The sequence below is a fragment of the Dysidea avara genome, chromosome 11 (genome assembly GCF_963678975.1).
Source record: "Dysidea avara chromosome 11, odDysAvar1.4, whole genome shotgun sequence".
Taxonomy (NCBI): Eukaryota; Metazoa; Porifera; class Demospongiae; order Dictyoceratida; family Dysideidae; genus Dysidea; species Dysidea avara.
In genome coordinates, this window is record NC_089282.1 from 21,703,602 (window position 1) to 21,718,788 (window position 15,187).

General features: G+C 37.3%; 2 protein-coding genes across 2 annotated transcripts; one reads left to right on the top strand and one right to left on the bottom strand.

Annotated features, from left to right (window-relative positions):
* Positions 1 to 4,106: 4,106 nt before the first annotated feature.
* LOC136237775 (5-hydroxytryptamine receptor 1B-like) lies at positions 4,107 to 4,700 on the top strand. The gene has a single exon (XM_066027988.1). It carries the CDS (start codon positions 4,107 to 4,109, stop codon positions 4,698 to 4,700), a length of 594 nt encoding a protein of 197 aa, XP_065884060.1.
* Positions 4,701 to 11,885: 7,185 nt separating this feature from the next.
* Positions 11,886 to 13,081, bottom strand: LOC136239023 (uncharacterized protein YafE-like). Its single transcript, XM_066029761.1, has one exon. The coding sequence runs from the start codon at positions 12,940 to 12,942 to the stop codon at positions 12,025 to 12,027; it is 918 nt and encodes a 305-aa protein (XP_065885833.1). The 5' UTR covers positions 12,943 to 13,081; the 3' UTR covers positions 11,886 to 12,024.
* Positions 13,082 to 15,187: the final 2,106 nt, after the last annotated feature.

Genomic DNA, 15,187 nt, shown 5'->3' on the forward strand with positions numbered 1-15,187 from the left:
CGTATTATTTACATAGTGACGTCATGGGCTATCCTCGTTTCGCAGCGCGTAAACTTTATGGCCTCGACAGGTGGAAGATTTCGCTGTACTTGTAACCAGCAAATTAGTGTTTGTTGTTTACAGCTGGGTTATTTACCACCTACACTAATTGGAGGCTGGACGCTGGAGAGCAGTAAACAATAGCGTAAAAAAAATTCAGGTTCAAAGGTGAAATATGGTGTTTCAAAACGGTTGTGCAAATTTCCTGAAGAAACAGAAAGTGTAGCATTGTTTCTTTGCTGCTGTTTACATTACTTGTAGCAGGTAGAGTGTAATAGGCTAGCTATATATTCACTGCTTCGCTGTATATTTCCACTGCTTCGACGATAAAACTTCAGAAAACAGGCACTACTTTGTGCTATTGTTTAGCTCAAGCTGAGTGCTGTGTATCTACTGAACTTATAGTTATAATTGTAATTGTGATTTCTACTTGATTTGTAATTATCAATATGGTATTTATATCTGATTGTAATCGATGATCATGAGTGTGTGTACGCATGCGTGTTGTTGTATCATGGAACTTGTACATGTATGGCGTGCTTTTGTTTGTTGATTTAAGATCCTTCCTGATCATGTCTAGAAACATAATACTGGCCACATGCCATTCTATATACCTTTGGTTGAATTGACCAATAATTTCTTGTCCAATTGAACCGAAAAAAGAAGCAATGAGCATGTCCAGAATGGCAAAGGGGAAGTATAGCTCTTTAACAGGCGATGACTTTTTTCTGCCACCTGCATCATTAATATCTTCATCTTCACTAGCCCCACCTCCTCCCAAACAGTCTGATCCCAGCTTTATTGTTAGTCTAAAGCAATTTGATGGTTCATGGCTACTGAGTGATAAGTTAGCTGGTGTTGTGTCCAAGTCAGTTGAGGAGTTGAAAAGTTGTTGTCCAGTTTCCTGTGATGTCACCATGATGGCCAACATCTGGGCCACACTAGTTGTAATTGAGTGTTGAAGAAAAAGTATCCTTCAATGTTGGAGGAGTTAGAGTTGGTCATTATGAAGGCTGAGCAGTGGGTTTGTAAACAAGTGTTACCTTCTGGTGTAGACGTCACTGTACTGAAGGATGGTGATAGTAAAATAGTGTAAAAACATGCACAGCACATGTTATTGCTGAATTTTCTTTGCTGTTAATGTATATATTATTTTTCTAAATAAACCACAATGTTGCATATGCAGTATCGTCTAAACTGTAATTAATCAGCATGAGTGTGACAGATGGTGATATAGAGAACAGATTGTACATATATACACGGAACATGTCTTATAGTTAGCACTCAGCTACTCAGCTCCATGTTCATTATTTATTTTCAATGGCCAGGATATTTTAAAACTAGCCATGTGGGGACAGATGGACTTCTGGCGTTAGAGTACAGTGCATGATAGCTACATTGTTGATACGTTTGAGTTCATGGTTTGTACATTACATGAAGCTTGAAAGTACGTGTACTTAACTAAATTATACAATGCAAAATTTTGGCTGGAGAACATTTTGGTGAATGTGGTTTAGGGGGATGTTGTGTTTTGAGAATGATTTTGGCTTCAGTAGTTACATAACACAGTTTACAGGAAGGAACCCAGTGATGTTAGTGTTGAGGTCTTCAGTACAAGAAACACTGACTGCTTGAGAACACCAGAATATTGTACACTTTGGATGAGAGGATCAAAGTGCTGAACTGAATGTCATCATATTGTTTCACTACTTTTATTGCTGGAACCCTTACATCAGTATAATTGTTAGTATACACTAGTTTTGTTATAACATAGCTTTGATTTACACTTGTGGCTGTTCTATTACAATACTGATTGCTTTGTATCTCGATCTTCCTACTTATCTCTATAAAGATGAGGTTGTTATATTTTCTTTGTACAGCAAAGTTTCAGCTATATAGATGACTAAAGGGTGTGTTCAGATTGTTTAAAGGTGCAGCCACCAACTTACTGTGCTTTGTTTGGTTGTTTGTCTGTTTAAGTGGTTGAGATGAAGTAACACTGAGATAAAGGTTTGCCACTAAAATAGTGAGCTAAAATGCACAAAACCCCAGCCAAATGCCCTAGCCTTTGCACAGCTCTCAGATGGGTTTATCAAATCAATGTTTTGGAAAACTCAATAATAATGTGCAAACTCAAAAATAAATGTATGTGTAAATCATGTGATCTCTTAAAGAGAGTGCTAATAATTATGATTGTTGAAATAGGTGTAGTAGCAAAGAGAAGGTAAATGGTCCCCTCACTTTATTTCAGAATGGCTTTAGTACCTACACCAAAGATTGAGATACTCTAATAGAACATACATATACTGTCTAACCAAATGCAGTATATTTTTCAACCTGTTGGGTCAGCTGGAGGGGCCAGGAGGGCAAAAAATCATGGTATGGCTCAAAGTATCTGCAACAAACACAATATTTCACATGACCAACGCACGCAGCATATAGGTCACACGTATCCTTTCTGAGAACACTTGCAGGAACAAATCTCTGATTTTTCCAAAGTCTTCAGTCCATGGTACATTCTGTAATCATTAAACACAAACATGCATGATGTTGTGAGGCTGAAACAAAAGCTCAAAAGCTTTGAAACTTTCAGAGGTTCAGTGACTTTCAAAGGTAGTTTTACCCCTCCAAAGCTTTGTAACCATGGATACTGGCATGTGTAATCAGTTAAAGCTGATAATTAGCTGTTTTTACCATAATCGGCAATCAGTTGTAATCAGCAGATTATTAATCTATTCAGTTTCAGGAGGGCTGGTGTCAAAGGCTCTGGTATGTACATAGATAATTTGTTTATGTTTTGTGGACGATCGGGTATCGGTTAACTATAAGTAAAACAGAGTAAAAATATATCGGGTATCGGTTTTCCCTAGAAAGTGGGAATCGGTACTACTCTAGATATTGGCTCTGTCCTTTTGTTGTCATGGAAATGGATAGCAGTCAGCAGCAGCTCCCCTTAAGAGTGGCCACCACATTGTCTATCAGAAGTGTGTCGTAACTCATGGTAAGCTCACTGTACCATTTTACATAGCTACCATATTATTATTAAACACTATGGCATTTATTACTTATAATTAGTTCCAAAAATTGATGTGGTGTCTATTCAAACTCAACCACCACTTCATGCTTGTAAACTGTGTTTAAAATCTTATTTTAGCAACTGATTGTGGGCTAACTCAAGTGCGGTGACTATTAAAAGTGTGACATATAACTACTAGGCTTAGTAACTATGGTATTCATTAACTGTACATTCCATTGATCACTATTGAGTCGTTTTAACTGCAGATCTAGGAACATAAAACATTTTGGGAATGCCTTTAAGAACACACAGATACTTCATTGCAGACAGCACTGAGCCTACTGAGTTTGAGAATAAAAGGGTTTGGTGGGATCAACATGAACTACTTAAAATGCACACACAAATGGCAAAACTCTTTTGAAAACTTGGTAGCTATTAGGGGTCATGGAAGTTACCAGAAATCAGCCTCACAATACCTTCATGGCACCTTGGTTAGGATCAAGCCCAAAAGTATATTCAGAGTGGCCAAATACACTTTGGATAAGTTGCTATGGCATTCAATATTCAGCTGAATTTTTCTATGAACTATATAATGCCTTCAGACAAGTACAAGCTTTTGATTATTTCACTGTAAGAGGTTGCTTTAGCTGAATGGTGCCCAGCCCATCTGGATTACTATTGAGGTCAGTGGGTCAAGTACTGACCCACTTACAACCCTGGTGCGCATGTGTGTTGGAAATAATGAAAGGCCAGCTATGCAAGAGATATTGGCACATAGAATGAGGCTGCTAACAACCATTACTATTTACAACAGACCTATGCTTCAGTTGTTAGCGGTCAGAAAAGAAGAGAAGTGTAAAGTGGCAGGTATGTGCTGTGAATGTTGTGTTAGCTACAACTTACTTTGTGCTACAACTACAAGGGCTTCTTGAACTAACAATAAAATAATAGCAAGCATTGCTGTCCTTCAGTTTAGTGTGTGTTTCCCAGCAGTCTGTTGTTAAAGCAAAGTGTTCACAGAAATATATAGGGCTACTACAGAAGCTGCAACATGAGTGCAATAGACTACTCAGGGTCAGGAACCAACCAGGCAGTAGATCATCAAGGTCCTGATCTTCCAGGATTTGTTCCGTACCTCTCCTTGGTGTTCAAACTGACAATTACAACAGTCGTCTTACTACTGTCTAGCTGGGTGGTCTACACCATCAAAACCACGAGACGTCTACACAAGCCACAAAATGTACTTGTTGCCAACCTACTGATAGCCAGGATGATAACTACACTGCTAGACTGCTTGCTGTCTACCACTATGATCATCAGTTTTGCACTTGGTGTGAAGTTTTACACCGGCTGTTATATGATGAAGCCACGACTAGCCCCATACTATGTAACTAATTTGTCATTGGTGATAATAGCAGTTGACAAGTTAATAGCAATGGCATACATTAAGACGCATCCTTTCAAGTACAAGAAGATAATGACACCTCGTGCTGTAGCCAGTCTAGCCACTACTATCATAGGAGCATGGCTGATAAGCGTCATTCCTGCTGCTTGGTCAACGTGGATGGTGTTGTGGATGTGCCACGGTATGGTGCTTGCTTTGTTGGTGGGGATGCTTCCATCGAGGGAATCTTTATTTTTGTAATACCAACGCTTTCAGTGGCTATTCTAACCACAATACTCAACATTCACTTTGCCATAAAATCGTACCAAGTCCACAAGTGATTAGAAAGGGAAACCATATCAGCAGGGCCTGACATTCAGTCTGACAGCATCACATTATTGAAGAAGAAGTGACATAACATAAGAAGTCGATCATAACACTACTCGTGATTGTCATGGTAGCGCAGCTATCCCTCTCATAATGGCACCATTACAGATCGGGGAAGATTTCTTGTCAAATCACAGGTTTATCAAGACGTCGTGGAATATGTAATTTCTGCAAACATTGGTTTTGTCATACGGATCTTCCATCCACTTGTATATGGACTGTACTTCAAACAGATCCGTGAGCCAATGGGAAGGTGTTGGAGGAGATTTGTAAAGATGAACAAAGTTAACTCAGTTGCCCCACAGCCATGAAGGACTGCACGTACCTACTTGACTATGTATCTTAGCAACACATGTACAGTAATTATATATATATATATATATATATATATATATATATATATATATATCATATATTAGCTGCAGTTCTCATTGTATAGCTTTAACATTTACCCAGTGTATCATTGATGAGATAATGCATACCTTTAAGAAATCTACACTTATATACACTGTCATCAGTAATCTATAGTACTAAGTACTTGACTTGATACAGTAGTTTACTTCCTGTCCAAATAGCGACTGCTTGATGTGTATCCACTAGTCAATGTATGTTACAAAAAGCAAAAAATAAATTTAAAATGCAAGATAAAGAAGTAAAGAAACAAGAGTGGTCACTGTAATGAACAATTCCTAACTTTACAACTATGACTGAATTGGGGATTAAATGTCTACTAGTATATCTGCAGGTGTAGGCGACCACCCTTGTTTCTTTACTTTTTATTACTATGATCCCTGATCAAACTTTCACGACTGGTCAATTCAATACCAATCTCTGCAAGCAAAAAGTCCAAATTGCAATGGCTAGGCTTGCCCCTACAATACTGTGCATTCTCCTAATAGAGCAATTCATGCAATTACATACACAACGTACAATGATATAGCACATACAGTAGTGTGCTCACAATACACTTAGCCAACCTGTCAAAGAGGTGTTGATTCTCCAGCAACCATTTAAACCACTGGATGACCATCTCTGACCTCCCAGGAGGACTAGAGTATACAAATGGTTAATAAACAGAATAGAAGCAACTTCTCTACCTTATCAAGAATGAACAGGCTAGTAAGATACTAGAGACATTGCACACCTAATAGAAGTGCACACTATATTCAGATTTCTTTAATGTTATACTGTTATCTCTCTTCAGGGAATCAAGCAAGCTTTGATTGTGGGATTGAATTTTACAGTTCATCAAAAGTGGGGTTTTCTTTTTTACTTTTGCAAATGTGGTAATTAATGAAACATATTTAACACTAGTCTCTATATTAGCAAAAGTAAAATCAAACTACTGTTTTATGTATTAAAATTGAATCCCACAATCACAGCTTACTTGGTTCCATATATAAGAGAAGGGTATAACAACTAAAGATTTTGCCAATTGGGTAAATCTGCATGCTAAAGTAGGACATATATTAGTTATACCATGGGCACTTGTGTTTTGCCTGTATAATACGCACTTGTCCTCGGGCAAATGCGTATATATCAGGCAAAGCATTCATGCCCGTGGTATTGGTATCATTGTTACGTATAGCTAGCTATATACATTATTAAGAATACTGAAAAGTACAAGTATACAAACTGATATATTATTCAGGGAGGTTACAAAAAAATCATAAATTAAGATTAAATTATAGTTTAGCTATCTACAAACACTAGCTTTCAGAGATTGAGATTCTATAGTGTCAATGGGTAGATTGTTTCCATGCCTCTATAAAGAGTATTGTGATTATTAACAATGAACATTCTTTCGCTGTTAAATCTTTATCCTTTCACAAAGCCGTTCGAGTGTTACGCAATGTCATAGAAAAACAATTCAACAGTCCGTGCTCCTACAACTTCAGCTGATAAATTGTTCCATTTTGGATCTTGTGCTGGGCAAAACTAAGCAATTTTATCAAGTAATTGATATACTAAGAATTTGTACGTTGGATTTCATCCACTTTGATCCAGAATACTCCCCATAGCTACATGCAGGATTGCCTCAGTTATATGTAAGACACACTTATGTAATAATAAACTTCACTTTATAATATTTGTAGTTTTGTTTGTGTATACATGTTTTGTAGGTTGCCACAGCAGCCAGTTACTCATGATCAGGCACTTACCTAAACTGCAAACATTGTGAATCAAGTCATGATCGCCACCTGGTGACAGGTCTGGGATAATATTCTGCATTCAATAGATTCTTCAGTAACACTGTACTGATGTTTCTTATAGAGTTTAGCCTTCTTGTTCATCCTTATAATAGTGGCCGAGCTATATTATAGTAAATGATGAATAATTCCATCTGTGGTATACTCATGAATTCATGCAGGCTAAATTGAATGTATAACTAGTACGGGGGTACAATGTACCAAAAGCTGAGGGTTTCACTGAGTTACTGATGTAGGGTCTCAGTGTGGGTGCAACCCTACAATCACAGATCTAGAGAATTGTGACCATAAATATATATTCTAGTTTGCACGATATGCTATACATTAGAGTGATATTCACAATGGCCATGCAGAGCATTATACTAGCAAATGTTCCAATGAGAGAAATAAATAGTTAAGGTCAATTACGTTTAGGAATGGCAATTGTAAAAACTCCTGTATTATGACAACCACAATGACACTGACACAGACATTATAAACCATATATATAACATTTCTATCACTCAAGAAGTGACATGCAGAGTCAGAGAATAACTGCCTAATTTTCATGCAAATATAGCACTGCATGAGTTGATAGTTATAGTAGACTGAAATCAATAATCACGCGTTCTTATAGTAGCCACTTCCTAATTACAAAAGCATCACATGAGCTGGTAACATCATCTTAATGTGTGCTTGATTACCAATTTACTAACCAATCCTTAACAAGTATCCCAGTGTTTGTTTTAGCCCAAATTAATAGTGGTGAAAGCTACTAAATTGTATACAAGGATGACTTGAAGTCAAGTTAAATTGAATAAAAACATCATGCTCTTGAATGACCATAATTATTTCACACACTAGTAACTGTTCTATTAGAATAGTGCAATCTGACTTGTAGATATTTTACTTGGAGTGGAAGCCATGGTTCAAAAAGTTGCTATTCAACTATATAACAAATCCTATAAAATCTATTATGCTAGCTCTATGTTCAATGCTTTTAACAACCTTCTGTGTTCTGGCAAAGCATTCCTATGCCAGGGTCAATTATTACTGCCTGACATAGGCCATTAATTTTGTCAGGCAAATAATTATCATGCATGGCCGACCACAATGGAATCTGCTTGTCAAAATGTCAGATCAAAATACAAACAAGTAGTCCAAGGTTGGATAGTTTTTTTTAGTGCATAAGTAAATAGCGAACACAATAATGAATGTACCATTATACATACTATGGTTAAGTAAATCTATTGATGTATTCCCTGAATGCCAAATTGTGTAAAGCAGCAGTGTATTAATGTCAGGTAAAGCTTTAGTTTGCCTGGCATTTTCACTGGGGTTTTAAAAAAATTATAATAGTCTCTGGCCTACACACACAGCTGGTGTGCACTTTTGAGTACAAAAACTGATTTGTTTCATTATGAAATAAGTTGATGTTGTGTTACTTTGAAAAACCAGGCACCCACTTTAAGGCCACTTACCCAATTAAATTATACCCCACTTCTGAATTATAGTCTGAAGAGTAATTTATAACTACCAGCATGTGTCATTATAACCTTATGCTGGGTTTTCTTATACACCATCACTATAATTAACCTCATCCTTAACATAATTTCACTTTAATTTAGCATTTAAATTTTCAGTATTTTTGTTCAGCCAAGTCCAAGTATGTCAAAAATACAATGACTTTTATAAATTTCTTTCAGCCTAGTTTATACTGATGCATTTTAGGGCTGGGGGATAGTATGTGCATATCGGAATATCGGGATAGTATCACTATCGGTATCGCCTATATCGCTTGAAAATTTACTATCGGACAGTAATTAACAAGTAAAATACGGAGAAATATCTGCAAAATACTGTAAAATAATAACTTTTTGGAACACGAATCAGCCTAAAAGGCTGTTTAATATCTTATGTAAAATACATGCATGGGTACATCCCTACTTACAACTCTCTTTGAAGACAACTAATAAGAAATAGGTGAATTATCACTATCGTTTTACTATCGTCTATCGTGAACAGTGTCTTGATATCATTCGGACAGTGAAAATTTCACTATCGCTCAGCCCTAATGCGTTTAGCTGTAAATTTATCTTCAGGAGCAATCACTATAATTTATTGTATGAAGATACAGTAAAGTAATGCATTGATCTGATAATAAACTGAAACTACCACCACAGGAAATTCATGCTTATGGATTCATAAATTTCAACTGTTCTCCACAAGCATGCATGAATCAAGCTAACAATTTTTACCAGACAGTTTGACTGTAATGACACTTGAAAATAATAGAATAAATCTCTCTCATGGTGCTATAAGTAACATGGTATCTAGTGTTTGATCTACAGCACATGCACCATCTTGGGGTGCACCTGACAGAAGGTTTTAATGTGTTACTGCATGCTGTGGCCTATAGAAGTCCGTTAAGGTGTAGCTTATTCCTCCCTATATGTCGCTGGCATTTCAATGCAGAATATTAATTTACAATTTTGTGATGCTGGCAGTATATATTGATATACTTTCCAGGGACAAATTGTAAACTAAGCTTAGCTATATAATGTGGAAATGTTCAAGACATCTCCATTTATTTATTTTATTTATTTGTTATTAGCAAAACCCTTAGGGGTAACACGCTAATGTACAAATCCATGTATAGGGGAGTAACAGGGGTGGATCCAGGACCTGACAAGGGGAGTGGCACAAACAGGCCAAGTTGTAGGTGGTTGGGGAGAGCCAGATTCTCTTGTTTGTTGTGAAGCAGCAAATAATACACCTCTTAGTAATATTTCACTGTTGATTTTACTATTTTGGCCTTTGCAGATGGTTGTGAAGTCCTAAAAACTGTTTTAAAGGCTCTGAATGTCTTAAACAACAGCAACATGATAATTATTTTAGAGGCGCTTAGTACGCACCAAGGTGCTGGGTGACAATTTCATATAGTTATATAGTTTGACTTTGGTTTCAGGTGCAAATTCCATATAGTAAAATGTGCATATTTTCGAGAGTTTTATAAGCTGATCTTGGCCTGACATAAAGTTTAGTTTTTTTAATCAGGAGTATGGCTCCTCCACAAAATGAGGGGGGGGCATTTACCACAAATGCCCCATCCTGGATCCGCTATTGAGTAAGGATATGGAAATTTTCTAAATCCCTTATAGGTTTGCAAGTATATGATCAGTTTGCCCGTAGACAGCACTACTTGAAGAAAAGGTAAAAAGAGTATAGATACGTGCAATATCAAGTTTCAGGAATAGTTCCAATTGAGAGTGGGAGTGAGAACGAAAGTGTATTTGTGCCCACATGCAAGCTAGGCTTTTACAAATTGAGTATAATAGTCATCTGTGCTTTCCATGCAGCCAACAAAACTCAGTTTGTAATAATGGCAAGTTTCCGCCCTCTAAATAAACGAAATTAAATACAAAAGACCCATGCAAAGGCTTGAATTCGCATCAGTACTCAACCAAGTACATACATAGCTATACACTTATTTTGTGAAAGAGCAAAACACATGCACAATACTAGCCCTGTACAATATAACTAAAAAAGGTTTTTACAGCTATAGCCCTATCTTAAAGAACTGAAGGGATGTGTGTGTGGTGGAGGAGAGGGGGGAGGGGAAATGGTGAATCACTGTGACACTAATAATTATTTGAATTGTTGTGTGTTGGGAGCAATTTTAACCAAATACTTGACTGACTGAAAATTGATATCTGGAACAATTTTAAGAAATAGCTTGGTCTATATCTGCAAGGTAGGGTTTACATTGGAAGCAATCGTTTAAAAAAATAGCTGCATGAATTAAAAAGCATGTACATGCAGTGGATTACAGGGGTGGATCCAGACTTTTGGGAAGGGGGGCCAAAATGAAATGGCACTATACAGGGAAGACACACCTTAGTGTGCAAAGCACACTGCACACTAGCATGCAAACCTAGGGGGTCTGGGGGCATGCCACCCCAGGAAATGTTTGAAAATTAGACCCTCTGAGATGGAATTTGAGAGTAATTTCAGTATGGGTTTATCACAATTTTTATAAGACTGTTCACTGTTGTATTGGGACAAAACCACCACAATTGGTGGTGACAGTGTTGGGAAAGTTACTTTGTAAAAGTAACTAGTTACATATTACATATTACTTGCAACTGAACTATTTAGTTACAGTTACATATTACCCATAAAATAAAGTAACTGTTATAATATTACATATGATATTACTTTGTGTCCACAGCCTTAAGCTGTCACGTGTGAAACTACCTCCTTATCACGTGACATGATTGCGTTGTTGGACAATATTCAAATCTTGGTTATAAGTAAGAAGCTGGTGAATAAGCTTCATTCAGTAGGCCTCGTTACTTCGTTGTGGCTAGGCGTTACTCAGAGGATAACTAACGAGACTAGTAACTTCGTTACTTGTAGTCGTAATATTTGACTCGTTACAGTAACTATATTACTTATGTAACGTGAGTTATATTACCTGTTTTTATAGCGTATTTCTTTATATTACTTTGTTACCACAAAAGTAATAATATTACGTAACGCGTTACATAAGTAACGCGTTACTCCCAACACTGGTGGTGAATACCCTAGATAAAAAAAAATTAAGGATGGGGGACCTCAGTGAGTTATACATTTAGCTAGCATTTTTGTATGCATTAGCTGCATCATACTGTCTACATTGCCTGATACATGCATGCGGTGTGTTAAATTGCAACTTGCTCAAATTATACATATAGCCAGTATTCCAGTGGTGAGTACAGGGGGGTTGCAATGGTTTCAGCTGAAACCCCCTCTGAAAACAGCACACACCCCAAATTACAATCTGATTCGCAATCTTGTAGGTAATAACATTTCCAAGAGTTATACATAGTGTATTATATTAGGACTTTTTCTACTGGTCAAACTTCTAAAGTCACTACAAAATGCATATAAACATTATGTAACATGTCTTGATGTATATATAGAGATGTTATTACAGTGTACATTACTAACCACAGTTCATTCAAAGTTCAGTTGACTGGCTTCGATAAGTGGTATAGTAGAAATGGTGCATACTGTACAATTGTACTGTTACATCTGTTACTAGGATTGGTGCTGTTGTAAGCAATTCGTCTCTCCTCAGTGAAGTAGTTCTCAATTTGATCTATACAAAGACCGGCAGCCTTGATCTGATCATCAATAAAATTGTCTCCATAGTAATAGTCAGGGAAAACTGTCGCCCGAGCCTTCACCCATACTGGTTGACCGTCTACTAACTTGCTAGCATTGGTAATCCTGTACAGGCGACCTTGTTCGTCAAGAGCAAATGATACTAGCATCACACTATGAAGGTCTTGAAACTCTTTCATGATCTGCTCATTGCTGGGATAATTAGGGAGCTTGGCTAGTGCATTTTGTAGTTTGAGTTCAGTATCACCCTGGTTTTCTCCTTGATGTAGGTACATGATATCAAATGCCGGTTTCACAAAGTTCATTACCATAGCTTTTCCCCCTGGCACAAGTATTCGATGGAGTTCTTTGTAATGCGCAATAAATGTATTCTTTCGTACACTGCATGTGATATAAATGCTCAAAGCCACTTCAAAGGAATTATCATCATAAGGCATATTCCTAATATCTCCAAGGCGGACTGTAACATTACTATGATCTGAAGTAGCTTGTTTAGATGCCTTTACCATCTCCTCACTCAAATCAAAAGCATCAACGCTTTTGGCACCGAAATCCGCTGCCCACTTAGTATAGTTACCTAGTCCACATCCAATATCCACCACTGTTTTGTCTTTGATCTGCTCTGATATGAACTGTTGTACAGCTGGGAAAAGGAAAGCTTCATCAATTGCATGGTCACGTCGGTAGTGATCGACGTAGAGTTCAACTTCTCTAGAGTTATACTCATCAGGCTGACTGCGATCAAACTCTTCTGCCATTCTATCGACTCAGTGACACTGATGAGACCTATGTAGCTGTTCGGTTAGTCTCTCTCGAGAAATGAAGAAACTTCGGAAATCAAGCTATTGTTAACCAATCTCGTTCTGTACAGAATTGCTCAACCGCAAAATTACGTAATACAGGAAACTGGGTTGTCACGTGATCACCGCACAAGCCGTTTTGTCGTGGTCAACCGCGATTTTTCGGCTGTTGTACAGCACCAAATATAAAGGAAATATATAGAAATACAATTACACTATATATATATATACAACTTTACAAGTATCTAGTGCACTCTTCAAGTAGTCTCTAACAGTCTCTGCTAGTCTCTTAATGGTTTCTAGTAGTCTCTAATAGTCTCCAGTAGTCTCTAATAGTCTCTGAATCGTCTAGTAGTCTCTAATAGTCTTTAGTAGTCTCTAATAGTCTCCAGTAGTCTCTAGTAGTCTCTAATAGTCTCTAGTAGTCTCTGATAGTCTCTAGTAGTCTCTACTAGTCTCCAGTAGTGTCTGATAGTCTCTAATAGTCTCTGATAGTCTTTAATAGTCTCTAGCTAATAGTCTCCAGTAGTCTCTAGTAGTATCTGATAGTCTCTAATAGTCTCTGATAGTCTCTATTAGTCTCTAATAGTCTCCAGTAGTCACTAATATTCTCTGATAGTCTCTAGTAGTCTCTAATAGTCTCCAGTATAGTCTCTAGTAGTATGTGATAGTCTCTAGTAGTCTCTGGTAGTCTCTAACAGTCTCTAACGAGGTCTCTAATAGTCTCTGATAGTCTCTAATAGTCTCCAGTACTCTGATAGTCCGTAGTAGTCTCTAATAGTCCCCAGTAGTCTCTAATAGTCTCCAGTAGTCTCTAATAGTCTCTGATAGTCTCCAGTAGTCTCCAGTAGTCTCTATAATGATAGTCTCTAATATAGTCTCCGATAGTCTCTGATAGTCTCTAGTAATCTCTAATAGTCTCCAGTAGTCTCTAATAGTCTCTAGTAGTCTCTGATAGTCTCTAGTAGTCCCTAATAGTCTCCAGTAGTATCTGATAGTCTCTAGTAGTCTCTAATAATCTCTGAGTATACTCTGAATGTCTCCAGTAGTCTCTAATAGTCTCTAATAGTCTCCAGTAATCTCTGATAGTCTCTAGAAGTCTCCAGTAGTCTCTAATAGACTCTCTGCTAGTCTCTAATAGTCTTTGATAGTCTCTAGCAATCTCTGATAGTATAGCATAGATGGTGTGATAGCAGACTTTTTATAGTCTTCATATCCAAAACAACTTAATTGACATTACTCTAAATTACGGTCTATCTCAAATGGTTATAGAGCCTACCAGACTGGATAATATACTAGACTTATTCTTTACCAGCTCTCCCTCACAAATTAACAAAGTTGAGATTACCCCTGGCTTCAGTGACTACAATATTGTTCATATGCATACTAGTTTGAAGCCCAAAACATTAAAGCAAAATAAGCGACACATTTTGCTTTACAACAAGGGTGATTGGGAGTCTATTAAATTTGGTTTGAAGATGTTTCATGAAGAGCTCTCTAGTATTGATCTGAAACAAGTTGATACTAACTCCTTGTGGTTAAGATTCCATAACAAACTCACTGAGCTCATAGATCTCTATATCTCTAAGAAAATCTCACGGAAGCGTTGTACATCACCGTGGATTACCCTTGAATTAAGAAGGTTAATGAGAAAGCGTAACAGACTGTTCAAAAAATATAAAACCTTCCACTCTCCAATGTACCTAGACCATTATAAGTCACTTAAGCATCAAATACAAAGAGAAGTAAGGCGACTTCACTCGAACTATATCAATTCTATAATTACGCCTTTGGGTATACACAACAAAAAGTTTTGGTCATATATTAAAAACCTTAAAAAGGACACATGCAACATACCATCACTGTTTGTTAATGGTAGTGAAGTATTAGAGAACCAGGCAAAAACAGAGGTGTTTAACGATCATTTCCAATCGGATTTTACTAGAGAAGATACCTCCCGGTTGCCTAGCAAGGACCAAGTCCCTACCAACCATTGGATGATTTTGTAGTCACCACAGCTGGCATTGACATTTTACTAGTTGGCCTAGATGTTCACAAAGCCTCTAGTCCTGATCACATCAGTGCAAGGGTCCTCAAAGAGGCACACAGTGAACTTGCCCCTATATTCCAAATCATTTTTCAGCACTCTCTGGATTCAGGCCTAGTCCCGCAAGATTGGAAAATTGCTATTATTGTCCCAGTA